At 53.2% G+C, this 26,359-nt stretch overlaps 7 protein-coding genes across 7 annotated transcripts; 4 read left to right on the forward strand and 3 right to left on the reverse strand.

Moving 5' to 3' along the window:
• Positions 1–483: 483 nt before the first annotated feature.
• On the reverse strand, positions 484–2,310 carry PG994_004127 (uncharacterized protein; the record flags this gene model as incomplete). Its single annotated transcript, XM_066855536.1, has 4 exons — positions 484–1,569; positions 1,622–1,786; positions 1,870–2,030; positions 2,094–2,310. The coding sequence occupies 4 exons, from the start codon at positions 2,308–2,310 to the stop codon at positions 484–486; spliced, it is 1,629 nt and encodes a 542-aa protein (XP_066717703.1).
• A 6,014-nt stretch (positions 2,311–8,324) lies between these two features.
• On the forward strand, positions 8,325–9,438 carry PG994_004128 (uncharacterized protein; the record flags this gene model as incomplete). Its single annotated transcript, XM_066855537.1, has 3 exons — positions 8,325–8,396; positions 8,521–8,692; positions 8,759–9,438. The coding sequence occupies 3 exons, from the start codon at positions 8,325–8,327 to the stop codon at positions 9,436–9,438; spliced, it is 924 nt and encodes a 307-aa protein (XP_066717704.1).
• A 1,358-nt stretch (positions 9,439–10,796) lies between these two features.
• PG994_004129 (MAP kinase) lies at positions 10,797–12,568 on the reverse strand (the record flags this gene model as incomplete). Its single annotated transcript, XM_066855538.1, has 5 exons — positions 10,797–11,419; positions 11,482–11,796; positions 11,873–11,939; positions 12,225–12,357; positions 12,456–12,568. The coding sequence occupies 5 exons, from the start codon at positions 12,566–12,568 to the stop codon at positions 10,797–10,799; spliced, it is 1,251 nt and encodes a 416-aa protein (XP_066717705.1).
• A 2,887-nt stretch (positions 12,569–15,455) lies between these two features.
• PG994_004130 (uncharacterized protein) lies at positions 15,456–16,004 on the forward strand (the record flags this gene model as incomplete). The annotated part of the gene is made up of 1 exon (XM_066855539.1): positions 15,456–16,004. The coding sequence occupies one exon, from the start codon at positions 15,456–15,458 to the stop codon at positions 16,002–16,004; it is 549 nt and encodes a 182-aa protein (XP_066717706.1).
• Positions 16,005–16,914: 910 nt separating this feature from the next.
• Positions 16,915–18,732, forward strand: PG994_004131 (cyclin-dependent kinase 8/11; the record flags this gene model as incomplete). Its single annotated transcript, XM_066855540.1, has 4 exons — positions 16,915–17,005; positions 17,429–18,078; positions 18,126–18,250; positions 18,441–18,732. 4 exons carry the CDS (start codon positions 16,915–16,917, stop codon positions 18,730–18,732), a joined length of 1,158 nt encoding a protein of 385 aa, XP_066717707.1.
• Positions 18,733–20,531: 1,799 nt separating this feature from the next.
• Positions 20,532–21,358, reverse strand: PG994_004132 (uncharacterized protein; the record flags this gene model as incomplete). The annotated part of the gene is made up of 2 exons (XM_066855541.1): positions 20,532–20,968; positions 21,109–21,358. The coding sequence occupies 2 exons, from the start codon at positions 21,356–21,358 to the stop codon at positions 20,532–20,534; spliced, it is 687 nt and encodes a 228-aa protein (XP_066717708.1).
• Positions 21,359–23,789: 2,431 nt separating this feature from the next.
• Positions 23,790–25,160, forward strand: PG994_004133 (RNA polymerase Rpb7-like domain-containing protein; the record flags this gene model as incomplete). The annotated part of the gene is made up of 1 exon (XM_066855542.1): positions 23,790–25,160. The coding sequence occupies one exon, from the start codon at positions 23,790–23,792 to the stop codon at positions 25,158–25,160; it is 1,371 nt and encodes a 456-aa protein (XP_066717709.1).
• Between the last annotated feature and the right edge of the window lie 1,199 nt (positions 25,161–26,359).

The raw sequence follows: 26,359 nt of genomic DNA on the forward strand, positions 1-26,359 counted from the left end.
GGGGGGGGGGGGGCTCTTGGCACGAGCAGGCTGGCAAAGCGTCGCGGCCGGACCGAGGGGAATAAGTATCATTCCATCGTATGTTACCTTTTCTTTTTTTTCTTTTCTGCAGAATTGATGCGCCCTCTCCTCGATCCCTGGCTAGTGCGGAGCTGCGTATTACGTTTCCTTTTCGCTTCTCACTCTCAGGCGTGGACAGGACTTCATGTGTCAGTCAGCCCCTTCGGTCAAGTTTGGACTGTAGGATCAGCGCAGCAAGACCTCATACCACTTTCCGCCCTCCAGGTTTCGACATGAATCGAGAAGGGACGCGAGAGTGCGAGAAAGAGAGAGAGGAGGAAACGAGCATGTCTGTCAAGTGCAAGCAGCAGAGAGCTAGCTATGGCACTGACAGGAGACGGAACTGGATGCGCTTTTCCTCTCCGGCCTTCTGGGGTGACCATTGCTTTGTACCTTTTGGACGGTGACAACCTAGGGCAGTTCCTACATACAGTAATCCCAGAGCTGGCGTTCGGTCGCTAGCTCACTCTCATAGTCCCCAAATCGTTCGAATACCGCATCGACAATCCTCACCCACCGCCGCGTAAACTTCGTGATAAGACGGGCTTTGGTGTAATCCCAGTATTCCGGATACCACCCCGAGTTTTCCCACTCCACGATGCCGGAAAACCGGCCGTTGCGCACCAAGACGTTCCGCATATTCAAGTCCCCGGGCGTAAAGAAGATCCGGTGGCCGCCGCCGTGCACTACCCCCGGCAAGGCGTTGGTCCGGAGCGGCTGGTCGAACTGCTCTTCGTCGACGAAGGGCCCGACGAAATCCTCGTCCTCGTTCCGACTCATGATGACGCGGAAGTCGTAACAGGCCTCGTCCACCGCATTGCTGATGGCATATTGGGACGTGGCGTCCTTGGGTATCGCCCGCAGCTGGTCAATGCACTTCTGCAAGTCGTGGACGAGCAAGCGTTCTTCCTCTTCGCTAAGCGTGTCGATGCACAACCCCACGCGATCGCCCGGAACTCGGGGGGTCAGGAGGTAGGAATAGTTCGCGTCGGAGACGAGATCCAAGGGGCGGGCAACGGGTATGCGGGTATGCTGTCTCACGAGGTTCAACGCACCATACTCGTTGGCCAGGCCTTCGTGCCATCTCAGGTAATTTGTCTTGAGATACATGCCGAACGGAAGTTGTTGGACTTTCAAGCTGCATGATGACCCGTACACCTTCCCTCCAATGAACCCTAAGCAGCGGTAGACCAGGATGCGGAAAGAGGCTGGTGCCAGGCGCCAAGTCGAGAGGAGTGTCTTCGCGAAACACTCAGGGAAGAGGAAATGCCACATCGAAGTACTCGGCAATTTAGTGGCTGGTTGTAGCTTTTTACCAGCAATCTCCCGAGCAGCACCACTCCATCGGAAAGGATGAGCAAATCGTGATAGAAGTTGCAACGAAGAAACGTCTGGAGTGTCCATGTCGGAAGCTGAGTGGTCTGCTAAACGGCATCTCCGAAAGTCTAGCGTCTTGTCAAGAATAGATGGCCATGGCGGACCTCCAATGTGGCGTGCAGTAACATAATACTGATTATCTGTAAGCGAGGGTGCATTTTCGATAAGGCGACGTGAAACTTACCATGCCCTCTTCTTCGAATGTGATCTGATAGAATCCTTGCGATAACGCCGTCGCAGCAGATTTGCGAACAAGCCAGTATCTCTGGTACGCATTGGGAGATTCTCCATGAAGCACCCACCGCTGTAGTTCAGGGCCAACAAAAGCTTTAAGGATGTCGTGTAAAGACTGGGAGGATCTTCTACATCAGCTAAAGTTAGGTGATAGAGGAGACAGCGAAAAAAAAAAGTTATAGTAGCAAGAATAGTTACTTTTTCGATGGGCTTCATGACCGGGAGTATGGGAGCGACAACGAGCGGATCAAAGAGGGAATTCCCCAAGCCGGTGATAAAACACTTGCCCCCTTCTCTTCTCCAGATATCGACGGTGACGGCTCTATCCGGTTGCTGGTGGAAAGGAACCTCGTGGGTAACTTCTCTATTCCATCAGTTGTAGGCTTCCCCCACCGAACGATGGCCAATTTCTACAAACTTACCAGCCGCGATCAATCGTTTCCAATCCGACAGCAAAGGCGTCAGATCAAGGCCGCCGCCTCTGGTGGCGGAGCAGGTTTGCAGTGCATAGCGAGCGGCCTGTTCCGTGTCGATCGAGTCATAGAGGAAGCTTTCGAGCAGTTCCTCGTCAGGATACCGCAGACCAGCACTTCGAATGGCTGCAAGGACCCGATCTAAGTCGGTCGCGCCGTTCTCCATGTTGTCGACTTTTCGCACATTAATACACGGAGCGAAAACAGTGGTGATGTGTCGGTGAGATGTTTAGGCTGCAGCTCCAATTGAAAGTCGAATGATGAACGTCGGACTAACCTCGGCTGCCAAAGGCCGGGGATTAGAGGCCGGCCTCCTTCGTTCGTGGGTTGCTCAGAGCCTCAAAGCCTTCTCGTCGGGCCGATCAAACAGCCAGTGGGCGAGCCTCTTCTTCCTGTAGTCGTCTTCAACGGCCGAGTGAGAGATCTTGCTTCTCAAATGGTGGGTTGGGCTGGCTGAGGGCCCTCCTCGAATACCCGGCTGGTGAGCGCTGCCATGCCATGATGTTGCCCCCCATCTTTGCTCTGGTGTCGCGGGCGCGGACACCAGATTCAAAAAGCCCGATACAAGCGCGATAGTTACCGGGTCTGCGTATATTTGCCAAAGGCACACATCTTTCATCAAACAGCATGCGGGAGAGATTTCTCGCGGGGGTAACGCAGCGATAGCACTAGCAACGTGCCCGAACCCCTATATGCATGGAATATGGATCATTGCCCTCCACAACAGCAGGTGGGCAGGAGGAGGTTGTTCCCAATCACTTAATTAGCTTCCACATCCAATATCATGTACCAACTAGTTCGGCCGCGTCGGGGATATTTCCAAAGAAACCGGGAATGAAGAAACATGGCATCGGATAACACGACTAGTATTCTGTTGTTGAACGTCCGGGGCAGATGGGGGTGCTGCGAGTTCACTTTTCTCGGGTAAAGCAAGGGGTAGATGCAGAGATAGGACAAGGGAAGGCCGCCGTCACTTGCGCAGTCAGTCCCATCCAGTGCAGAATGCCACTTCTCAATCTAGAAGACGTAGTAGAGAACGAGCTTCGACGATGAGGGGACGCATTAAGTCAACCACAACCAGAAAAACAGGACAGACTGACAAGAAACGAACTTGCATTGTTTATGCCATGCCATGGGCATGCCGACTGACACACCTCCGCCCCTTCCTTCAGGTGATCCGTCTTCGCTTCTTGGCACTGCCTGTGCCGCATATCACTACCCATCCGCTCGGCCCGCCGGCGCGCGAGTGCGTCCCTCAAAGCGTTTTTTGTTCAGAAACAAGAGTAGGACGACCCATCCATCCATCCATCCACATGGAAAGGTGGTGGTTGCTCGCAGCAGTCTTTCCTCCCCCTTGGTTGGGGATTCTCTTGCGCCGATCATGTCTAACCGATGGGGTGTGGCCGTACGCGATTATTTATCAGTTTTGATAAGAACGGATGGCAGCTGTAGCGAATAGCATCCCAGGAAAAGGGGGCGGGGCAAAGGGATGGCGTCCGGGCGAAGATGGGATGAAAGGGAGAGGAGGATCGGCTCCGAAACGAACGGACGGACGTTTCTTTCACTACATCGCTCCGAGATTCCCGGGTAGCACGGAGTACGAGAGAGAACACTGGGGGAGATACAGCGAGTGAGCTGCCATACACCATTCAAATCTGAGACCCAGCAACGAGGAAGGAAGTGGAAACTAAAAGTGGTTTCAAGCCTGTCGCGGTTCAAGCTGCCTCCTTCTCCCTCCATGCGATGCTTCCCGGTGTGCTTCGTGCCGAACCTGGAAGAATATCAAACAGCCAGGATGGACTCGGACCAATTTCTGGATGGGGGGGTGTTACAATAGAATCATTACCAGATCAAAAGAGGCAAGAGGTTTATGGACTCGTGGAGTCGCGGCTGGCTGGCTGCCGTCACAACTCGTTTTCTTGCTTGGCATCATCCGAATAACAAAAAGTACAGACGATTGACGGATGAGTGACAGTCGGGGGAACAATGACGCTAAAACGAACATCAAACATGGCGAACGGGCTTTGCAAACCAATAGTGGACCAAAATCGCCGGCTCCTTTTTCGCTCAACAACCCTGTCGGTAGTAGAGCCAGCCAGCATGCCTCAAGAAAGTTGCCGTTGAGTTTGAGGATGATAGTCAATGTGAATGTATTGCGGCAAAACAGGGAAGAAGAAGGACCCAGGAACAAGTGCGAAATGAGGAGGATCGCGACAAGTTGTCTTCTCCCCCCTTCCCCCCCCCGCGCCAGTGAATTAGCTGAGCGCCTCGGCGTTTTATTACTTAGCTGCGCTGTTGAGAAAGCCAAGCCCCTCCCCCTCCATCCCCTGTCATCGTCGCCGCCAACGCCGTCGCATTCTCCCGCGCCTTACAAGCCAATTTCAAGTTATGCGCGGCCTTTTTCTGGAGATCCCCCTGTGCGAGCGACCGGCCGAACAGAACCTGCCCGATCGCGACCCGAGCGTCGCACGCTCTCGATAAACAGTGATGCACATACATACCAATATGGGTTCGTGAGCTTCTGGGGGGCTGTACATACGAGATATCGATGTGCAATACAGAATTTGCATTTCGCATAATGAGATCCGAGCTTTTGCTTTTTGGACATTACAGAGTGATATGGCTTTATCTCACCCGAAGGAGGCGCATGCGGCGGGCGTCTTTCAGCCGTGGCTTAGCTCCAAGTAAATTCCTACAGGATTCCCTTCCCGGCTGGTCGCCGCACCATCGAGAATGAGGCAGGCTCCCTTCCCACAACCTCAGGCCTGACTTCTCTGTCGATAGGAATTTCCCGGGCCCCCTCCGTGAAACTTGGTCACGAGGTCACATCTGCTAGTTCTCTAATGAGTCGATGCGGTTGTTTTGTGTGTGTGCATTTTGAACACGACCTCGAACCAACAAACACTTTTTGACTTCAACAAGGGGGTGATCGTGTTTGATCCTATCTGCTGGGAATTACACAATACAACGTCGACCAGGGGCCGGAGACAGATCGTAGCATGGAGCCATGAACTCTAGATCAGGCGGCGCAACATATGTAATAACTGAACATACCTGGCAGACACACATCAAAGCATTGACACTTCCAAGTTTCGATGAATAAACACCAATGGACATGGGCGCCGATATCATCAAGTCTAGCGACCGGCATACATCAATGCCGCGCACGAAGGATGAGTGAGTGAGCAGCACTGGCAACACGGCATCTTCGCCTCCTCCTGTCAGTGCAAGACCAATGTCCTAGGTAGAGCAGTACAGTCTGAGTACAGCAGGCATGGCACAGAATAGTAACTTGGTATGCTATGAATTTAAGGACTGACTAACTAACCTGGTAGTCAATTTGTCTGTGGCAGCCCTGAGACTAGAGACGGGTTGCTAAATGAGACCCTTATGCGGGGGTTTCCACCACCTCCGTCAATCCCCCCCTCAACCCCCCACCCACCCGGACGAAAGACCGTGGCATGTTTGTTGGCAGGATCTGCTGGAATCTCCATCTGGCTTGGCTGCTGTCATTTCTACTCGATTTATTTTTATTTTTTAAAAGGCGATTGTAGAGAATCCTTGATTGCTACTTATCGACTTCTACAGCCACGGGGAATGGGAGTTAGCTCAGTGACCTCGGGAATTTGGACCATCGTGAACCAGAGCTTGGTACCATTACGAACACCTTGTCATCGGTTTGTTGCAGTGTGTGTTAGTATAGCCAGGGACGCATATGTGCAGATCATGAAACTCGAAGGCTCGGAAGAATTGCATAGATATACTCTACGACTCGTATCTAGTGTTCGTCTAACCTGAACTAGGATAATGGCTGCAGATCAGTAGTAGTAGTACTACGAGGGACTTTTCCCTGCAAGGCTCTCAGCAGGTTCAAGTTACAGTAGCTGTGTTTCCCACTTACAACACAGCATCCAAGTACATGACTACTGAGCTGTTAGATTAACCTTAATAAAGAAGCATACCTGCATTCTTCAGCGCCTCTATCCCACAGTAGCAATCTACCGACACCGATTAATTAACTCATGCTGCTCGCTAATCCAGCTTGCTTTCTGCAAAGTTGACTCGGCTTTTACCAGTATACATCCTTGCGCGATAAGTGGAGAAGGGTTACTGTCAGGATCGTAATAGGCAGGAGGATCATATAGGGTCCATGCGTCGTCCAGGGCCTGGAACTTGGAACTTGGTGGTAGGAGCTTCTACATAGAGCGGCTGCACACACACACACACACACACACGCAGATGGGGGATGATACTCTGACGAGGAGGCAGCCGAGAATAGCTAGGTCGACCGGGGAACTCGTGTGAGCCGCGCTACTTGGGTTACATCTGCTCTTTCCACATTCTTCACGTTAGCCGCGTCGTCGACGCTGCCGTACACGTAAGGTAAGGTAGGTGTAGCTACGCTCTAGTCAGCCACTGCCCGTAATAGGGAATTCGACTAAAGAAGCATGCCCTTATCCGGCGCAATGCGACATATCGTCTGTTTGCTCGCCTCGAAGCCTGAAGCCAAGAAGACATAAAATCTAGAAGCCGAGATCGTTTCGTTGTGTCTTCGTCCGGCCGAGTGCAAAGGACGGACTGCTCTTTCTGCTGTGCTTTGTTCTATGCCGCGCGAACCCGAAAATCCAAGATGCTTGCTCGGGTACATATCATCCAAACATACAAATACTCTGGTCCGATGTCAGATACCTGGTTCTATAACAGAACAGGGGCCTTGACATAATGAATCTCTTTTGAACCTGACTGACGGTTTCGTAAGATCCCACGGCAACTCACGAGAGACTACGGACAAGTGGCACAGACCAAATGTATGTATATACTTACTCGCCAACACAGACACACAGAACCGAACCTGCATCGCCGCCCGTCGAATATCTCATATCGGAAACGCATCTTTCTGCAGGAGCAGGGATCATTCGTGGTGCGCGCCCCCCCGTATGCGTGTACTTGTGTGTAAGTATTGTTCGAAAAAGACAGGGCAGACAAATCCCATCCACCCCTGCCCTGGTCCACCCATCCCGGGTATGTATCCAGGCTACATCTTCCCTGCCTTCCTTTTAGCACTTACTACTATGTAACCCTGTATCTCTCCGTCCGTCTTTGCATGTCAAATCTATCTAGGTTTTTTTTAAGTCGATAATTTTCTCTCTCTCTCTCTCTCTCTCTCACCTGATGAGTTTCCTAAAGCTGTACAGTAGCACCGTACCTGCATATGTATGCACGACTGTAACCAGACCGGGCTTACATACTGACCTGAATATCCACCCACCCATGAGGAGTAGCAGATATGGAAGAGAGAGAGTGTGTGGGAGGGGTATGTGTGTTACGGCCCTGCTCTCTCTTCGTCTTTGTAGGATGGCGATGCCTACCCAGCACGTTGCACCCCCCAAGCACCTTTCTTACACGCAGGGCCAGTCTTGGTTGACCATTAACGTTAACAACATGACGAAGGGGTAGATAGCTCCTCCTCCTCCTCCCTCCTCCTCCTCCCTCCTCATCCCAGCTCGCTTGTTAGTAGTACGTATTAGTAGTTGTAGCAATATCGATGAGTGAAGTCCCCAAACGATATAAACACGAGCGTCCTCCCACCTCTGTCTCTCGCCTCTCTCTGCTCAGACTCCAGAAGAAGAACCAGCAACAGCAGCAGCAATAACCGGGGTTTCCCGCTTGTTTCCTCCCTCTCCATCCCCTCTCTCTCTCTCTCTCGTTATCTCCTAGTCTTTCGTTGTCTCTTATCCACTAGATTATTATTACCGTGCCATCAATCGTGGGGGGGGGTGTAGATTCATCTCCGTGTTCGTTGGTACTCTACTATTCTTTCTATTCTTGGTTGACCAAAACCACCAACCAGCCCTTGCCTTAGCTCCGGAAGCTCACCCACCCGTTTCTATTCTTAAGCGCCCAACGGCCGCCCGACCCGGTTACACGCACCAGCGCAATCCAATCTGGAAAAAGAAACAAAGATATAGAGGACGTGGATTTCCTTCTGCCTTTTGTGTGTGTGTGTGTGTGTATGTGCGTATCAGTGGCGCGCGCTAGACAACCTATTACATCTCCCGAACTCCTGCTGTTGGTTGGATTTTCCTCGTTTTCGTTATATCTCTCCAAGCGCCTCCTTCTGCCGGCACTCTGCTTCTACGGGACTTATACACACATCTTTCCTACCAACCCAACACCATAATGTTGCCTCAAACGCTCTTCGTGTTGGCTTCGGCTCTGTCCGCCGTCACAGCTGGCCCTGTGAGGAAACGAGTAAGTTTTTGATCTCTTCTTCCCTGCCTTGCTCCTATGTCTCATTCAAGCTCTCTCTCTCTTTAAGATATTCATATTATACACTATATAATAAGTTGTTGAACCAAACACTGACAAAACGAAGTGTTCCGGCCGTGATGGCACACCCGTAGCCTCATCATCCAGCAATCTCCCCGGCTCTTCAACAACGGCATCCGCAACTGAGTCCGCCTCCGCCTCAGCATCTGCGTCTGCATCTGCGTCTGCATCTGCCACTGCCGGCCCTGCTACGGGCCCTACTCTTCCTTCCACCGGTAGTATGTCTCCCTATATCTGAGCCCGTCATATAAGTCAAATCAACACACTAACTCCTTCTTCTCTAGGCGGCACCCAGCTCCCCGGCCCCTCCGGCCAGCTGCAGCACATCGTCGTCGGCCACGGCATCCAGAACTACACCTGCGAGAAGGCCGACTCGACCGCCTCCTCCGCCACCGGCGCCCTCGCCGTCCTCTACGACATCACGAACATGGCGCCCGGGTCCACCACAACCTCCACAACAGCAGGGGGTTCTGCTGCGGCTGCGGCGCCCATGACCGAGGCCGCCTGGTCCAGCCTATCCAACGACGTCCTCCACAAGACAGACATCCCCCTCAACATCGTCGGCAACGCCCTAACCAAATACGCCGCCGACGTCGCCGCGCCCTTCAAGCCCACCGGGTCCGACGCCGACCTGTCCATGGACGGCCTCGCCGCGCCCCTCAAGGCCATCGGCCACCACTTCTTCGACGCCGCGGGCGTGCCGACGTTCGACCTGTTCGGCACGGGCCAGAAGCTGGTCGCGAAGAAGCTCAACGACACCGCGGCCCCCGCGGGCGCCGACAAGGGCCTGCTCGACACGGGCGCCGTCGCCTGGCTGCGGCTGGGCGACAACGGGGCCGGCGGCTCGAAGGGGCTGTCGCTGGTGTACCGCGTCTACACGTCGGGCGGGGCGTCAATTGCTTGCTCGGAGGCGAACACGACTATCAGCGTGCCGTACACGGCGCAGTACTGGTTCTATGAGTAAGAGGCTGAGAGAGGGGGGGGGGGGGGACAGCATTTCACCACACGGAAGGCCGAGATAGAGAGGATGGTCCTACGGCGCTGCACAGGGGCGCGTAAAGCTTACGACACGAATGAGAGTGGGTTAAGGACTTAATACGGGGATTCCTTTTATTATTATTTTCACCTAAAGGGACGAGGCGTTCGCGGTTCCTATACAACTTTTTATCATAAAACGGAAAAGGGGTTCTGGTCTGTCTGGCTTTTAGGTCTTATTATTTTTCACACTTCGTCACGGGTCACATATGTAGATGGAATCATCATAGTCGAGTACGGCGGCGGTGTCCCGTCGGCTCCTTATATATGGATACATGCCCTTTTTTTATTCACAAAATCAACACAAAGATCATCTCCTCTTGTGAACGACATGGCCACAGGTTATTGATATTGTGACACTTCATGGCATGAGAAGGGTGTGAGCTTCACAGTAAGTGTAGCCGTATATGAAGCCAAGCACTGTACAGTATTTCCAGACTACGCCTAAAGTGTTCGTAGTGTGATATAATTCCATACCATATTGCTTTCAATACCGCTCTCTTCGCTGTCCTTCTCACCCTGGATCAATCAATATAATAACCTGGTGCAGACAGTACAGCGGACGAAGCCGCACGCATATGCATGCCACCCAAGTATGCACAAACCAATAAATACTAACATCCTACATGAGAGGCTGGCAATGACAGGCAGACAGACGACCTACCATACACATGCAGCCTACATACCTCGTAATGATTCCTTCCAGCCTGCCTAATAAAGATAAAGCCGCTTCGGCAAAGACAGTCCGAATGAGTTAAGCGCTGGGAGTGGCTATCATGGATGCCAGGTTTATTTCCGTCAGACCAATCAGCAAGCAACACGGACGAGCAACACGGACGAGCATGGCGGATATTATGATTACTTGGGATTGATTCATCTTGTCTGACAGTCAGGAAGACGTACACTTCGCTCAATAATAAATATTTTCCATCTTTCTCCAAAAAGAACTTGAGTAGACCGACAGTCAAAGCGCTTGCTCTTTCATGCTCTCCCCCCATCTCCTCATTGGCAACATGAGAAAAATAAAATAGAAAAGGAATTCCCAGTGGGACGTGGGCGGGCGTGGCGCCCGTTGCCCCCCATTGCTTTTTGATAGTTGTATAGTTTGGCGCCAAGTGGTTGCTGTGTCCAAACAAGGCGCGGTGAGTGCCGCCCACAACCCCTGACACGAATTACCCAGTTCCTTTGAAACCCAACAGCTGTCTGCCAATCAGACCTTATTCCGCTGTTCAATCCTGTAATCTGGACAGATAAATCTTGAAACCCTCCCAGCCCATGAGTAACACTTTATCGCCTATCCAGCCCGCCCTGGAGCTCGGCTTCTAGATTGCCACCCTGGCCCATGTACTCCTGCGGACGGGGGTCCTCGTGTGTCCATTGTCCCTGACCGCTAGGCATAGGTACCTGGCCAGCTCCAGGCTGTTGCCCAGCCGCTCCTCCGGCGCCACCAGCTGGTGCCGTCCTAACCTGCTGCCGGAACTGGTAGACCTCCTCCAGAATCATCTTGCGCATGTCGCCCACATCGTCGATGACCTCGAAGTCGAAGTTGAAGGTGGTGGGACAGTCGGGCTCGTCCGTCTCGTCGTGCCAGATCTTGAGGTAGGGGTGCTGCAGAGCCTCCTCGACCGAGATTCGCGACGAAGGATCGAAGGCCAGCATGCGGTCGAGCAGGTCGAGCGCGTCGGGGTTTGCGTTGGGGAACAAGGTGGCGAAGGGCTTCTTGGCCATGAATGGCAGGTTGCGGACGTACTCCTGAGCTCGGGAAGAGCCGATGCGACCCAGAGTCTCTTCGTTGGGGGTTCCCAAGATATGCAGGATTTGGTTGAGCTGGTCGACGTAGTCGCGACCCTTGAAGAAAGGTCGTCCACCAAGCAGCTCGGCCAAGATGCAGCCTACGGACCAGACGTCGACTAGAGTAGGGGGTAGTATTAGTAAACGGATCCAATCAATCAGCCAGACGGGTGGCACTTACTAGCTTTCGTATAACTCTGGAAGCTGAGCATGATCTCGGGGGCGCGATACCATCTCGTGGCGACGTATTCCGTCATGTAGCCGGCATTCTCTTCGGGGTCGACCGAGAAGCCTCGGGCCAGACCGAAATCGCAAATCTTGAGCTCGCAGTCGGCGTTCACGAGCAAGTTACCGGGCTTCAGGTCGCGATGCAGGACGTTTGCCGAGTGGATGTACTTCAAGCCGCAGAGGATCTGGTAGATGAAGGATTGGAAGTGGGCATCGGTGAGGGGCTGGCCGGAACGAATAATGGCAGCCAGATCGCATTCCATCAACTCTGTCAATTGGAAGAGCAGTTAGTGGGAGCTCGTAGACGAGAAAGAAGCTGCTGCTGCGAGTCGAGGGTTGCTCACCTTCGTAGAGATATGTCTCGTTGAAGTTATCCGGACGGGGGATGTCCATATCATAGAGACATGTGATCTAGATTGTGTGCAACGCATCGTGTCAGCGGTTTTGTTGCAATTGTCCTTGAGCGCGGGTCTATGTTGTTGAACACTTGTGTCGTCGGGGGTAGGAAGTTGGAATTGGAGGTCGCCAGTCAACGCAATTGAGACAGTGATAGACGCTGCAGTCAAGCCATGTCGTGTCATGTTCGTTCATGGTGGGGAGGGGTCAATCGTCGGTCGCGTTTCCCGCAGCTGCGCTGTTGGATTGAAATTGAAATGGAGGGGTTGGTTGCTTCCTAAGCTTCTCTCTCCCACTTACATTGCGATGGCCTCGGAAATGCTGCAACAGCTTGATTTCGCGCAGGGCGCGCTTGGCGAGGATTTTCTTGCTGAAGACATTGGTGACCTTCTTGATGGCGACACCTTCGTTTGTCTGGTTGTTGACAGCAGCACTGCGTTTGTCCCAATCATGTCAGTAACAGGTTTCCGACTCGCAATACAGCGCAGCGCAGCATAAGCGTAGTCGCAATGCAGTGTGCAGTGTACTTACCAGACAATACCGTAAGCTCCTTGGCCGAGCTCCTTGGTGACGGTGTAGCGCTCGTCGACGATGAAGTCCTGGTTGAAGACCTTGAAGACCTTGCGTCCCTGTAAATCGGCCATTGTGTCGTTTCTGTATGTATATGGCCGGGGGGGAAGAAGGTGTTGTTGCGGTTGGAGGGAGGTTGAAAAGTCGAGAGTGAGAAGAAAGTCGAAACTGTGAGGTCAAGCCGAGGAGCAAAGCAAGCAAGCAAGGGTAGAGCAGCTGGAGATCGAGCTAGCTACTTGCCTTCCTTGTCTGTCACAGGCTGGAGAATGGATGGATGTTGAACAATGCCACAGGTGGGCAAAACACACAATGCGATCCCGGTCTGGTCTGCCAACTAAGCGCTACCCAAGGGATGTGAGCCAAACTGTATAAAACAAAGAGGTCCTTCCTTGTCGTTGATTCGGTAGCAGGTCTAAGTGTGTAGGCTGGTCGTCGTCAAACAGCAATTGCGGGCTCGGGCCTGCGCTTTTTTGCTTCTCGATCCCACTTGTTGAGTGAGCAAAGCTGTCGTCGTTATTGTACCCGCAAGAAAAGCGAGGGAGAGAGAAGGGGGGTTGATCTTTGTCGTCCTGCTCAGGATGCGACAGTGAAAGCGGGGGAACCCGAAAGCTGCCTTTCGAGAAAACGGGTACGGAGGGGGGGAAAGTCGTGCCGGCAAAGACCAATGAAACAGACAAAGATTGATATCTAGCAGATCGGCCCGTTGTAATCCAGGTTTCTAGACAAGACGAATAAGAAGAGTAAATCCTGCCTGCGAAACAATGGCTTCTTCACGGTTCGCAATTTAAAACAAAGCCAAGAAGGGGTAAGAAGCAAGGAAGAGAGAGAGAAAAAGGGCTGACAGGAACCAGGGGAAAGGACGTGGAACATCAGGCAGGCAGGCAGGCAGGCAGGCAGGCAGTGAGCGAGAGAGCCATCATCGGTACGGTATGTACGGTACTGCCTCTATACGCTGATGAGGTGACAGGGAGCTGATCTACGCAGCATCTCGGGTCGTGATAGGCCAGATCGCGGGTTTGGGCCCTTTGGGGGGTGCCTGCTCTCGTAAGGCTTGCCAGTCGCCTGCCTGCCGAGAAACCCTCCATTCACCCATGGACCGAGTTGGATATGTATGTATGCAGTCGGCTATGCACGATCAGGTGCAAAAGTGCGGTGGCAGTCTGACGAGAGACTCCAATGCTCGCTCTCTCTCCTACATGGTCGGCCATATTGTAGAAACCAACCATCCACCATTTGGGACGGGCGGGTTCTCGTAAACGAAGCACTGCCTGTTTACATACATACATGGTTGATTTCTTCAAAACGGGCCCGAAAGTCCACTGTCCACAGAGTACATCCGACTTACCTGTAGGAGCGTATGGTGATTCGGTGAGATCTGGATGTGCTACTCTACAAAACTACCATGGAAGTTGACGTAAAAGCTTGGCCCGCCGGGCAGTGAAGAGAGGCTTAGGGGACGCTAACCGCTGGAAATGAAATCAGGCCTGTGATTGGACGGGGCCTGGGAGCTTCACATTGGAGCAGGGCGGCTAATAAGTCAGTGTCCAACACAGTCAGATGGGGGGTGAGCCTCTATGTTGAGTACTTTTATAGGCGATGATTAGCAACCATCAAAGACCCAAAGGCGGCAGGCTGAAGACTGGATCCCACACGCTTCTAGATGCATTGGAGCATAACACTAGATTGCCAAGTACACACAAGCGATCAAGCCCTACCGGAGCAGATACAAGGCCACGTTCCCGTCTGACGTTGAAGGCAAGCCATGTCAGCACTTATCAAAATCTTACAGATTTCTTTTCCCTTCACATTTCTTCGGGTTACCTACCTACTGTAGGTAGCTAATGGCTGTCAGCTATGTAATCTGTCATACGGCTGAGCGGCATCGAATAAGATGTAGCATGCATTCATTCATTCATTCATCAGATGGCAGGATTCCCACCACAGGAACCCCGCCCTCGCAGCAAGCCACGCCCACGTCGCATCAAGTAGAGACTCTTCTTCCCCGCCCATCCCTCTAGACTCCTTTCATGACAAAAGCGAAGAAGGAAAACCGGAATTCCTACTTACCTAGGCCAATGACTCAGAAAGATAGGACGAGGGATGGGAATGGCAGTGATCAATGATCGTTTCCAACAAGTCGCCTGTCATGTCAAGTTTGCTGGCATTGAAGGACGGGCGACCAATCCGTCCCAAAACTGGCCAAAACTTCCCCACACGGCGGCTCTTGGCGACCCCGTGGGAGGCCGACTGCTGGCCAGCCGTTTGGCAACCACAGCCTTGGGCCGCGACAGCAGACCAACTACCGTTTTGAGCTACTGGCATGCATTGCTTGCTTCAGCTGCTACTACTCGTCGCACGAAACAGCAAGCAGCAGAGCGAGCCCGTCATATCACCTACGGGAGTTGGGAGTCATAGATTCTGGAAACCTGCTGGATACTGATGCAAACCTGCAATCTGGGCACGGAGGGGAGGTTCTCCCTGCATCATAAGCCCCCTTTTAGCCCTGAGTTGACTTGCATCCATCCATCTTGGTGTTGTTGGGAAATTCCGAGTGCCTAACCTACCTAGTAGCAAGTAAAATGTGAGATATATGAGTAAGTCATCCGTTCAAACAGGGCTACACTGACGTTCTGTCACTTTCTAATCCTCGCTCTACTCGTTTCTCTCCTCTGAGTCCGTGACTCTTTGTTTCCATTTGCGCCTCATATGTCGCGAGCGCCTGGTGTCTGCTCTCTTCTTTTCGCGCCCTTATCCTTCAGGTTGTCGTTGAGCGATATCCTGCAAGCATTTTCCCTTGGAGGACTAATTGTATATCAATATCTACCGGCTGTCTGAGCATCAACATCACCAACTCAGACCTTGCTGCTTTTCCACTAGGAGCATCTTCCACCTCCGATCGGATACTCATCACGCCATCAGAAAGTGTATCATAACTTGTTATAAGACAACGAAACCAGAGCCATGCTGTTCCAATCAACACCGTGGATGCTGATCCACGTGCTCTGGATTCTCATCATCCTTCCCCTGGTCCAGGGAAGCCCCATCACATCACAATTCCTCGTACAGCCGGCGACGACAACATCTTCATCACCATTATCATCTTCGTTCCCCATAGCCTCGCCATCCTACAGGCCAGCCATCACAGCCACACCAACAGCAGCTTCAGATGCGCACTCCTCCTTCTCCTCCTTCACTTCTTCAGGCATCTCCTCAGCGGTGACAGCCGCACCGTTGGTCCCTCCATCCCTGCAAAGCGGCGGCAGCGCCGGACTGCTGCTGCCGCACGCGAACGCCACACGCAACCACAACAACATCAACCTCAAGTTCGTCCAGACCACGTACTGGAGCTGCGTGCAGTGGCCCACGACCATGCACTGCGGCTGGCACGAGCCGATCCTGGACGCCAGCAACGGGGCCGGCTCGCCGGGCCGCGGTCGGGAGGGGCCGCGGCGCGCGGTGGGAGCGGGCCTCGTGGCGGGTCTCGTTGGGTTCTTCGTAGCCGCCGCTTGAACCTTTTGCCAAAGGAGTGCAGGGCAATCTCACCAAATTCTTGTCTATATATTTTCTAGGGAGAGAGGCCGGCTCACGGGAGGGTCGTGGCAGCTTTGCCGGTTGCGAACGTGCGCTTGCTTGGGTCAACTACGGGACTAAACACTGGTTCGGGATGGCGTTTATATCGATCAATTGATTGGGAGAGATCTTGTGACGTGTAAATAGGGAATCTGCTTCTAGTATGCTATTTGGCCAAGATGACGACGAAAAAATGAACTAATTCATAAATCAGCGCCATCCTCTGGAATGTTAACTTTCTGGTCATATTGCGATACTTGCCCATGCCATTCCATACCTGTCTCCAATCCCGATTCCGAATCTGGAATTGAATACTATATTTCGACCATGTTCATCATAATGTATTATATTTGAGCACACTACATGAAGAATATCGACTCATCTTGTCCCGCCACTCGAAGTTTGGTGCATCATGCGCCACAGGTGTTGCGGCACTAGCCACAGTTCCACTCTCGACGTTTGGGTCAGAGCCTAAAGACACCACCACCACCACCATCAAGCCATTCCCAACCACATAACGTCCATCGAAGCCGATTCGTTTTTTTCTTCACCGAAGTGACACGCAGCTCTGTCTATATGCGAATGAGCGAAAGCCGGCACTCTCGAGTTGAATGTGCAACAGGCGTGTGCATTCTTCCTACCTACCTATGCAGTGACGCCTCAAAACGTGAATCAACTTATCCGATGTGATCTACATACATACGGGTACCTCGAAGAGAAATCGGCCCCCCTGAGGTTACCTATCCTATCTGGAAGTTAGGTGGCACCTAGGATACGCAAGCGGTGCAACTACCCGGTCCTCCCGGATTAATAGAGAACACACGCACTATCTGCATGTGTCCTGTCCTCAATGAGTCTCTCGAACCCGCATTCGAGCTCCAGCGCGCCGTCTTCAGCGCGGGTCCAAGGCATGAAGAGGAGTGTCCAGGCTGCCTTCGACGGTAAGTTTTATATCTCATACTTACTTCTTCTCTGTGTTCAAATGCGTTCTCTCCCTCTCGCTCCTGTTATCGCGGAATATCTACGGACCTGCATATGTTCTTCCATGCCCTCTCGGCGGATCTTGCCTCCCCGATGATTGGCCTGAATCGAGACCGCAGGAGGCATCGGACATGGAAGCCGGCCAGTCGTCAACTCCACCCCATGGATGACATATGCATTTTTCCCCCACCGACAAACAAACCCTTGACCCACCAAGAACCCCATGCTTACTTCTGAAACCGGGCATTCAACGACGACCTCTCTCTCTGTTCACTAGCTCTCGTATCAAACTCGAGACTGATCCCTCTCTTGTCTCTCGTCCCTTCTTCCTACCTACTCAGAATGCCCTCGTAACGAACCGGTTTTGCTGATGAGACGAACAGACCCCAGCGACCGCGGCCTCGGCTCGGGATACCAATCCAAGGTGCGCGTCGTGGACCGGTACAAGGTCATCGGCTTCATCAGCAGCGGCACCTATGGCCGCGTGTACAAGGCCGTCGGCCGGCAGGGCCAGCCGGGCGAGTTCGCCATCAAGAAGTTCAAGCCCGACAAGGAAGGGGAGCAGATCCAGTACACGGGCATCTCGCAGTCGGCCGTGCGCGAGATGGCCCTCTGCTCCGAACTGAGCAACCTCAACGTGATCCGGCTCGTCGAGATCATCCTCGAGGACAAGTGCATCTTCATGGTGTTCGAGTACGCCGAGCACGATTTGTTGCAAATCATCCACCACCACACCCAGAACCCGCGCTGCCCCATCCCGGCCTCCATGGTCAAGAGCATCATGTTCCAGCTACTCAACGGCTGCCAGTACCTGCACGCCAACTGGGTCCTGCACCGCGACCTGAAGCCGGCCAACATCATGGTGACGTCGGCGGGCCAGGTCAAGATCGGCGATTTGGGGTTGGCCCGGCTCTTCCACAAGCCGCTGCACTCGCTCTACGGCGGCGACAAGGTCGTCGTCACAATCTGGTACCGCGCGCCCGAGCTGCTGCTCGGCAGCCGCCACTACACGCCCGCCATCGACATGTGGGCCGTGGGTGCATCTTCGCCGAGCTGCTGTCGCTGCGGCCCATCTTCAAGGGCGAGGAGGCCAAGATGGACTCGAAGAAGACGGTGCCCTTCCAGCGCAACCAGATGCAGAAGATCGTCGACATCATGGGCATGCCCACCAAGGAGCGCTGGCCCTACCTCACCAGCATGCACGAGTACAGCTCGCTCGGCATGCTGCAGACGCCCATGATGCACCACCACTCCCTCCCACCACCACCACCACGGCTCCTCCTCGTCGAAGTCCTCGTCCTCGGCCTCCACGTCGCACCTGGAGGAGTGGTACTACCGCACCATCGGCGCGCACTCCGGGTCCAGCACGTCGTCCCCCACGAATAATACTAGTAGTAACAACAACCTCGCATCCCTCGGCGCCGAGGGCTACAAGCTGCTCGCGGGCCTGCTCGAGTACGACCCAGAGCGGCGGCTGACGGCGCAGCAGGCGCTGCAGCACCCCTTTTTCAGCACGGGCGACCGCGTCAGCAACAACTGCTTCGAGGGCCTCAAGACGTCGTACCCGCAGCGCCGCGTCAGCCAGGACGACAACGACATCCGCACCAGCTCGCTGCCGGGGACCAAGCGGTCGGGGCTGCCGGACGACAGCCTGGCGCGGCCGGTGAAGCGGGTCAAGGAGGCGTGATGGTGATGGTTATGGATGTCGAAGAGGGGCGCAAGAAAGAACAAAGACAAAAGAAAAAAGTGGCCTTGGTTTGGTGCTCCTGCGAATGGTGGTGATATAGATTACCACTAAAGATTGGTGTCTGTCGGGGGGCTGCATATTAGCTGTCGGTCGCACTCTCGCACCGGCCTGTAGCATTTATGTCACAGGGCCCCGGATTGTCTAATGTTCTACGGGAGAGAAGGAGGAGAATGCCACTGACTATCCATCTCACTGGTTGGTATAACTAGTCTCGGAAGGCCTATGTTTCCCTTTAACCTAATGGTAAGGGGCAACGAGAAAGAGAAATGAGATACAGAGAGGCAATTCGCATTAAGGAAGAAGAGGCAGATTGGTCACTGGACAGGCTTCCTTTTGCTCAGTTATGCTTTGGAGAAAGGTGATGCCATCCGACGAGTTTCATCGCCTCGAAGATTGGCCAGCTCACAGAATGGTTAAGGGCAGTCATGGTTGATGGTGGTTTCAAGTGGCTGGCTGACTACGAAGGCTGTCTTGGAGCAAGCATTTGGTAGAGACGGACTGATTCGATTACGAAGACACAACTACCATCGACGCATTGCCTATATGTAAAGTAGATATATACTACAGACCTAATGTACAATTAGACTTCATCTCATGCGCCCGGCAGTCGTCGAAAGAGCCTCCAGCACAATATTGTAGACCATCCACGTTTGTCTACGAATAGTGGCATGCCTCCTCCTCTTGGACGCCCCTATACCCTATCCTTCACCACATCTGAAGTCTTGCCAGATAGCTGCCTCAAAAAAAGAACAGGGGATAAGAGCTTGATTCAAGCCATACACACGCATCACATACACAACCTCGATTATTAACTAAATGTACTTAGTCTACTATACTTCTCCCGCTTTCGTAAAGTGCCCTCTCTGCGCCACGATACACCACTCTTTCCCGTTACGCCCACACGCCCCCACAGGAGTCCTAATTGCTTTTTGTTCCGCCTTGGAACCAATCAGCTTTATAGTCAGTCGGCTCGGTCAAGCAGCGATATATCTCCGAGGCATGGACCTTTGAGAAGAAAAAAGCAGACGCGCAATCGAAAGCAACTCTTTATGGTCCAACTCCCCTTCGGCTGGGCGCCGCCCCCTTATGCCCGAAAAGCGCTGTTTTTTCCCCTGCTCTCTCTTCTCTTCCGCTGTCTTTCGCTGGCCACCTTTCTTTCTCTTGCGCATAGCATAGGGCATGTAGGCAGATCTGCCCAACCTCTTCTCTTCTCCAATATCGATACTACAACAGTAAATCAAAAGCAAAAAAAAAAAAAAAACAGCAACTCGCGGTTCGGGGGAATACTAAAATAGAAAACAATGAGAGAAAAAATAGGAACCCGAATGCCTCGCGCGGGCTGTATATAAACAACAAAGTGGGGTGTGGCACCTCGAAAGGAAAGGTGGTGGTGGCCCAGTTCCTTGGCCCATCTGTATCCTGATCCTCCATTGGGTGCTTCCGGTCTCGGCTCGCTCGCTCTGCATCGACGCATGGCGAAGACATGACTGAAAGAAAGACGGACAGAAGGCCGAACATCGAGTCTCAGTAAAAGTGCGTATGCTCTTTGAAGAATTCGGACTGGTCATGCGGTGATCTGTCGGTCCGCCGGGCGAGATCACAGCCCCCTTGGAAGGAACTAAAGGAGGGAGGAGGGGTAGACGTAGCCGGGGAGGTCGAGGGCGGTTGAGAATGTCTGCCGCTGATGCTACCGATATTCGGGAGTGGAACGAGCTGTTTTGCGTCGGTCGAGAAATCCTTTACTTCTTCGCAGGCGCAGGAGGGGCCTTGACGTTGTTGGAAAGCCAGGCCAGACCCTCGAGCAGGCCTTCTCCTGTGGTCGCGCACGACGGCACAACATACCAAACCTTGTCCTTAAGCTTGTTCAATTCCAGTGCGTCGGTGACTTCTTGGGGTTTCATGGCTGTTGTAGGGATCATTGTCAGCATCATTCCATGTCTACCCCAGACAGCAGATGGTTGGGTGGGTGATCGTCGTGGTAATCCCTTGGAATTGGACCAAGTGAGGGGAAAGGGGCGTGGCGACCTACCTTCCTTTATATCTTGCTTGTTTGCGAAGACCAACAGCAGACTATCCTTCATTTCCCTGTCGTTAATGATGCGATGTAACTCCTGCTTGGCCTCGTCGATTCGCGCGCGATCCGCCGAGTCAATAACGAAGATGAGACCTTGCGTGCCTATAATGGGAAAGAAAGATCATGTCAGCGGGTGCTCATTTGGAAGTGAAACTTGCATTCGTCGTCGGCGAGCGCACGCGTGTGTATTTGTGCGCGCGCGCCTCTCGTCTCTCGTCCGTCGGGGGAGAATGCAGACTTACCGCTGAAGTAATGCCTCCACAGAGGTCGGATCTTGTCCTGGCCACCGACATCCCAGACGTTGAACTTGACGTTCTTGTATGTGACGGTCTCGACGTTGAAGCCGACGGTGGGGATGGTGGTGACGTCCTGGCCAAGCTTGAGCTTGTAGAGGATGGTGGTCTTTCCGGCGGCGTCGAGGCCCAACATCAACAGGCGCATCTCCTTGGATCCGAAGATCTTGCCCATCATTTTACTCAGTTGGCCACCCATTTTGGCGAGCGCTCTTTTTTCTCTGCTTCTTGTTTCCTTTTCTGGACCTTGTTTACTTTGCTTTTATCGATATTTCTTCTCCTCCCAGTGTGCAAATGGTTGCCGTCTCGATCGAGTGTGGTCGGGCGATAGTAAGGGGAGAAGGAAGTTGCAGGATGCGAAGGTTGCCAAAAGGGGACAGCTCAAGCCCAACAAATCCAAGGTCGCGAGTTTTGGGACGATGGGATAGACAAGACAGACAGACGGACAGACAACACGAGAGAGAGAGAGTTGGCAACAGCGAAAAAGGAGGGAAAACAAGAACACGAGCCGAAAATTGGTATCTACGGAGAATTCTTGAGAGCAGGTTGTATTCGTTGACAGGTTCAGGTTAGGTCGGGTCTGGCTAATTGATCGAAATGAACATGCAATCAATGAATGGGCTTGATGGGGTTTTTGGTTGGGTGGCTCCCTCTCTGCTGGTCCCCCTGCTGGTACCTGGCCTTGTCCCTCTTAGGGGTTGGGGGGAAATCATGGAGTTCGTCCTAATTCCCAGACCAGAATTCACCAGGTCGGTGATCGGATCTAGCAGAGACCCCGACTCGAATGAATATGGGTGTTTCGATGGATTCAAACATTGGACGCTCAGGGCTCTTCCTCCACCAAACCACGAATGACATACGTACACTCTCTCCCATTGATTGTCGTCAATGTTGTGTTCCAATTGATACCTACCCATAGCTATGTGCACGCAGCTATAAATACACTGACACTCAATTGCGGTGAGTGTATTATGTTGTGTTTCTATTTTCCCAGTTGCCCCTGGCATCGGATGCAACGATACGGCTGCACCTGATCCAATCCGAATCATTGCACTAGAAATGAGACCCCTCCTGCAGCATGTAACGCCAATTACATCCTCCAGTGCTTACAGAAGAGTACCTGCACCTAAGTACTGCACGTGGCCATCGCGGTATATTGGCGATTTCGTCACCACCCGCCGTCATTTGAGGCTGAGTTGATATTGGCAATTCAAGCTCAAGTTCCTTAGGTAAGCAGCTTGGAATAGTGCTTGCTTGCTGCCCATTTGTGGCAGCCGATGGGACATCATCTCCGTGAACACCTCACCGAGGACCGAGGGGCATGGTCGGCAAGTAGGTATCCATGGTGCAGAAATCAACCACGCCGATCGAAAACCTTACACCTTACACCTTCTTCCTCCGTCCTCCATACTAGGCGATGGATTACCTTGGCCGCGCAATCCGTGTCACGTCATATAAATTATAGGCATAATGTACTACTGCCCGTCTCGCATTTCCGAGACGGCTCGAGGGATCAGAAACGTTGCAGTCTCCGTCACGCCACACCCTCTTCCTCTTCTTCTGGTGCGGTAGGGTCATCTCCACTATGGAGGGAGCTTGATTCAGCCCGAAATAACTCATGAGTTATTGTGCTCTTTCTGTCCAGGCCGGTTGCTTCTGGTCCCTAATGGCTGAGACAGCGAGCCGACGGACGACGTTCATGCGCTGGATATCGAATGTATTACCCTCCCTCCCTACATAAGTACCGTCATTCTGTCCAAGGCAATAATCCATCCAGGAGGGTGTCCTGGACAACAGCTAGCAAGTCAATCCGGCACGGCACTTCTGATATACCTTAGGTACATATGTAGCCATCGGCCTGCTCATGCAGGCGAACGGCGTGCAAGCGACATGAACATGCCGCGTTCGGGCGGGAAATGCCGCTGCGGGTCGAGCCGAGTACCTGTTTCTTCGGTGAGTTCGAATCGTTGAAACAACGTCGCGGCCTTGTATATCTTGAGCTGCATGTGACAATGACGCCGTGGCGCAATTCGCACCATGGTCTGATGGTCTTATAAAAAATCATCCCTTGTCATGATATGCTCCCACCTTACTAGAGTTGCAGTGGAGGAGCTTCATACTAAACAGGCTTCTCCCAAACACTAGTCAGCAGGCACTCTAGAATGTGAACAGAAGGTAGATGGCCATGCCATGCGAACTAACCCCGCCTTTTTTTGGCAGTCGTCTCAGAGCCCATGCATTGCGATGGTGTCTAGCACTGGAATTGAAAACAATCTATTCGATGTTCAGGGGAAGAGAGGGAAGCCTTATCGATAATTATAAGTGGTGCTCAATTGATCTTATCGATTGGTCAGGCACCTTTTAAGCTTTGGGTACGTACCTCTCTAGTACAGGCCGTTTGAACACTTTATCTTATCAGCAACTCTTATCCTCCAATTTTTTTTCCCTGGCTGGTCGTCGCAGTCGAGTCTCAATCGCAGTCTGATGATTCCCCACTAACCAAGCAAACCCATCTTGAAGGATTTCTCGAAAAATTGAAGGGGCAACACGGCAGCCAAAACCACCAACCTTCGAATTCGTTCTTCTCCAGTGGTACAGTTCGAGAGCACCGGACGGGTGCTGCTTTCACAATGGCTGCCGAGCAAACCAAAACCAAGGCGAAGCGCGAACACAAGTCAAAAAAGCGGATACGAGAAGGCCAGGAGGACATTGAAGGCGCCGAGGTGCAACGCAAGCACAAGCGCTCCAAGAGCGAAAAGCCCACGGCCCAAGATGAAGCCGTAAACGAGGACGACGTCCCAGACCAGCAGAGCGAACAATTCGAGGCCGACGAGGTCGAGGTGCCGAAGAAGAAGTGCAGCAAGGAGGACAAGGACAAGAAGAAGAAGAAGAAAAAGGACAAGCACAGCGAAGATACCCCCGGTGAGGCAGTGCCCTCGGAACCGACACAACAACAAGATGAAATGGATATCGACGAGCCTGCCGCTCCCTCGGCGACTGGCCAAATGAAAACATTACCGAAGAAACCATTCCCGTTCTTCAGACAGACGGTGTCACGCTACCTACCACTCTTCCCCGCCGGCATGGTCGAGCCCATCGATGGCTATGCGGAGCAGCACCTGAAGCCCCTGCTCAATCGCTACGTGCGCGAGTTCAAGGGTGTCCTACTAGCCTACCGAAACGTGCGCCTCGGCGAGGCCCCCAACAGGGGCTCGCTGACCGAAAAGAGCGAAATGGGCGACCAGGCGTTGCTCGAGACCATCGACGAGTACGCCGCCGGTTTCGGCTGGCTGACGGCCGAGGTCGACCTGTTCAAACCGTCCCGGGGCGCTCCGCTCGAGGGTGTTCTCAACATGGCCACCGAGGGCCATTTGGGCGTGGTCTGCTGGGGCATGTTCAACGCCGCCATCGAGGCCTCGCGTCTGCCCAAGGGCTGGAACTGGGTCAGCACGCTGAGCAAGAACCGGTACAAGGAGTTCAGGCTCCCCACCCCCGAGCCGACCGAGGAGGGCCAGGAGCAGGAGGAGGTCGAGGGCGAAGCGGAGGCGGAGGGTGAGGGTGGTGAGGCCGAAAAGGCGGAGAACAAGGAGGGCGACGTCACACAGCTGTACAGCACGGGCTACTGGGCGGACGCGGACGGCCAGAAGGTCGAGGGCACAATCCAGTTCCGCATCAAGAGCTTCGAGGTCGGCCAGAGCGGCGAGTACGGGTACCTGAGCATCGAGGGCACCATGCTGGACGCCGACGAGGAGGCGAAGCAGGTGGCCGAGGAGCTCGAGCGCAAGCGGCGGCGCGACCTGCGGAGCGGCGGACCGGGGCTCTGGCGCAAGACGCGCTTCCTGCCCGACTTCAGCGTGACCAAGTTCGGGGCCGACGAGGAGGATGACCAGGAGAAGCGCGCCGAGGTCTGGAAGGAGGGAGCCGACCCGCAAGCGTCACGGCTGAGTAGGAAGAAGAGATTCCTCTGTAATGTTCCACACTATACACACACTCATGTTTGACAGCGAGCATGCTTTTTTTCCCTTCAAATCTGCCGCGTGCAAGTGATACGTGCGATATGCCAGGTCTCTGTGGAGGTGTGAGCGTCTTCTTACTGGAGAATTGAATTAAAAGGGAGTGAGCGTCAAGTTCAAGCTGGATCAAGAGATACGTTAGGATTTAATGCCGCTTGAAGTGAACTTCGGCTGAAATTGTTGACTGGCCAATCGCCAGTAGACCCCAGCGTGTGCAAATGTTAATTGAAAACAGGGGCCCCGAGTCGAGATAGTCTCGGTGCCAATTAAATAGATAAGCGGCGCCGTTTTGAAGCCTTCCTCGGCCGGCTCACTGTATTCCGACTGTGGATAATATTATTTTACTTCAACTGTGCTGGAGGCTGTCAATGTGCAGTAATGGAACGTCATTGCGCTAATATAGAACTTGTGACCTCGTGCCTCCCAGTGAGCGCCCCTCTGTGCTTCACGCTCGTGTAAGATGCCACCTGTGAAAGAGTGCTGGATACTACTGGTTTATGTCATGGAAGATGTAGTCGTGGGCTATTTACCCAGCCCACCGTATGTAGACGACACCAGAGAGTTGCATGGAAATTGGCAACTAAGAGAGACTATAGACTATAGGAAGTAACAAGAGAGAGGTACCTAGATCAAACTGCAGCCGCTGCTGGTATTGTCCATACTTGCGCAATAGGTCGAGAGTGGAGAAGCTGATAGGGGTCGATACGTGGGGTCCCCTTTCGGATAACCTTGGGTGGCTCTATCAAAGTCTCACATTCCCATTTCCTTTTTCTTTCTTCGTGGTACGTAAAATGGGAGCTGCTAACTCCAAGAGAGAACAGACTTCAGTGAGTACGAGAATCGGGGGCTACCGTCCTAGTAGTTCGTAGGGCCCCCTATACAGATGCACAAGCTACACGAGTGTGGCTGGTTAACTATCTCAATGAGCGAACAACACCGGATCTGAACGCCAAGGGAAAGGGAAAGAAAGAAAGCCGGGGGGAGGGTCCGTCTCGTATGGCTCTCCTCGTTCTTTCTCCTTTCCATTTCTTTTGTTTCCCCTCCGTAGCCAGGCGGCTCGGACGTGGTCGGGGTACACAGGGTGAAGCCAGCCGAGTAGCAGTAAACCCGGTCGGTTGGATATCAAGGTCATGAGCCGAGGAAGCCGTACTTGATTTCTCGGCTATTGTCCATCGCCGGTCGGGATG

This window comes from Apiospora phragmitis (assembly GCF_038363925.1).
Source record: "Apiospora phragmitis strain CBS 135458 chromosome Unknown utg000005l:1.0-4161743.0:1.0-4166827.0, whole genome shotgun sequence".
Lineage (NCBI taxonomy): Eukaryota > Fungi > Ascomycota > Sordariomycetes > Amphisphaeriales > Apiosporaceae > Apiospora > Apiospora phragmitis.